The 2,067-nt window shown below is 47.3% G+C and overlaps 1 protein-coding gene across 1 annotated transcript; it reads left to right on the forward strand.

The window, feature by feature from the left end:
* Positions 1-395: 395 nt before the first annotated feature.
* Positions 396-1,790, forward strand: LOC106754604. Its single transcript, XM_014636643.1, has one exon. It carries the CDS (start codon positions 396-398, stop codon positions 1,788-1,790), a length of 1,395 nt encoding a protein of 464 aa, XP_014492129.1.
* Positions 1,791-2,067: the final 277 nt, after the last annotated feature.

A 2,067-nucleotide genomic window follows, 5' to 3' on the forward strand; every position in this document is an offset into this window, starting at 1 on the left:
GACATGGTCGTACGAAGCTGTTCCCATCAGCAACACTTACGAGATCTGACTGAGGTCTTCCAGCAACTTAAAAGGTACGGTTTACGCCTCAACCCGTCCAAATGCACCTTCGGAGTATCAGCAGGTAAATTTCTTGGGTTCATGCTAACAAGCCGTGGAATCGAAGCCAACCCAGACAAATGTCGGGCAATCCTGGAAATGAGAACCCCGACCAAATTGAAAGAAGTTCAATGTCTAGTCGGACGCCTAACCGCTTTATCACGGTTTATACCGAGGCTTTCCGAGCACATCAAGCCGATACTCAACAATATGAAGAAAAATGTTCCTCGACACTGGGATGATCATTGTGAGGCAGCCATCTCCGCCGTAAAAAACATATTGACCAATCCGCTATCATGAGCCGTCCGGAAGAAGGGTTCGACTTGCAATTATATCTTTCCGTGTCCGGTCATTCGGTAAGTGCCGCCCTCATACAAGAAACACCGGTATTTAAACTCATCTATTTTGTTAGCAGAACCTTGCAAGGAGCCGAGGAACGATATTCACAGGTGGAGAAGGTGGCATTGGCCTTTCTTACTGCGGCCTGGCGGCTTCGCCCCTATTTTCAAAGCCATCAAGTTGTCGTCCGAACCAATCACCCTGTCGCCAGGATCCTCAGGAAACCGGACTTAGCCGGAAGGATGGTTTCCTGGTCCATTGAATTATCCGAATTCGGCTTACGCTTCGAGCCACAAGGCTCTATCAAAGGACAACATTTGGCAGATTTCGCAGCCGAGTTACCCCTTGCAACAGAACCGTCCGTGTGGAATTTGAACGTTGACGGATCTTTAGACAAACGAGGAGCAGGAGCCGGAATAGTATTGGAGGGACCCAACGGTCTTCTTGTCGAGCAGGCCATATCTTTCACGTTCCAGCTCAGTAACAATCAGGCAGAGTATGAAGCTCTCATCAGCGGATTACTCCTGGCGGCAGAACTGGACATCCAACACTTAGAATGCCGAATGGATTCTCAATTGGTTGTGGGGCACATTAACGGTACTTTCCAGGTCAAAGACAACCATCTGTTGCGATACTACCACAAAGTCAGCGACCTTATTAAAGCGTTCGACACTTTCAGAATTATTCATGTACCTAGGGAGCAAAATTCCCGAGCAGATTTACTCTCCAAGCTAACACATAGCCGAGGGAATTCCCAAATTACCTCGGTAATCAAAACCAAGCTAGAACAACCCCTTTTGGAGACGTGCACCACCAGTATTACTCCTCCCACAACTGATTGGCGGCAGGATATAATACAGCTGATAATCCAGCAAGAGCAAGGTGCTCGGGTGAGTGCGACTGATTCTAAACGAATTGCTCGCTTCACATTCGTAGGAGATGATCTTTATCGATGCGGATACACTACGCCTTTGTTGAAGTGTTTATCCGGCGAAGAAGCCAAGTACGTCATGCAAGAACTGCATCATGGAATTTGCGGCTCTCATTCAGGAAAGAGAACACTCAGAGCCAAGATATTACGAGCAGGTTTTTACTGGCCCACCATTGAACAAGATTGTAAGGAGTTTGTTCAAAAATGCATTTCCTGCCAATCCCACGGACATGATACTCGGATCCCTTCATCCGAATTAATGGCCATCATAGCCCCGTGGCTGTTCGCACAATGGGGGATGGATATAACTGGACCCCTACCGCTCGCAAAAGGACAATGCAAATACCTTTTGGTGGCAATCGATTACTTCACCAAGTGGATCGAAGCAGAGGCCCTTGCAACAAGATATGACTCTCAATGAAGAACAACTACGGATGAACCTTGATACCCTGCCCGAACGGCGCGAAATTGCGTTGATAAAAAATGAAGCACAGAAGCGACTGATAACCAGAAGATACAATACCAAAGTCAGGCCTCGACATTTCAACGAAGGAGATCTCGTTTGGCGAAAACGAGGCGACGCACGAAAGAACAAATCACACGGCAAGCTGGCTGATAATTGGGAAGGACCTTTCCAGATCAGCAAAGATTTGAAGAATGGAGCATATCAACTGGAATACTTGGACGACAAAGTTGTT

This window comes from Vigna radiata, unplaced genomic scaffold (genome assembly GCF_000741045.1).
Source record: "Vigna radiata var. radiata cultivar VC1973A unplaced genomic scaffold, Vradiata_ver6 scaffold_322, whole genome shotgun sequence".
NCBI classification, from domain to species: domain Eukaryota; kingdom Viridiplantae; phylum Streptophyta; class Magnoliopsida; order Fabales; family Fabaceae; genus Vigna; species Vigna radiata.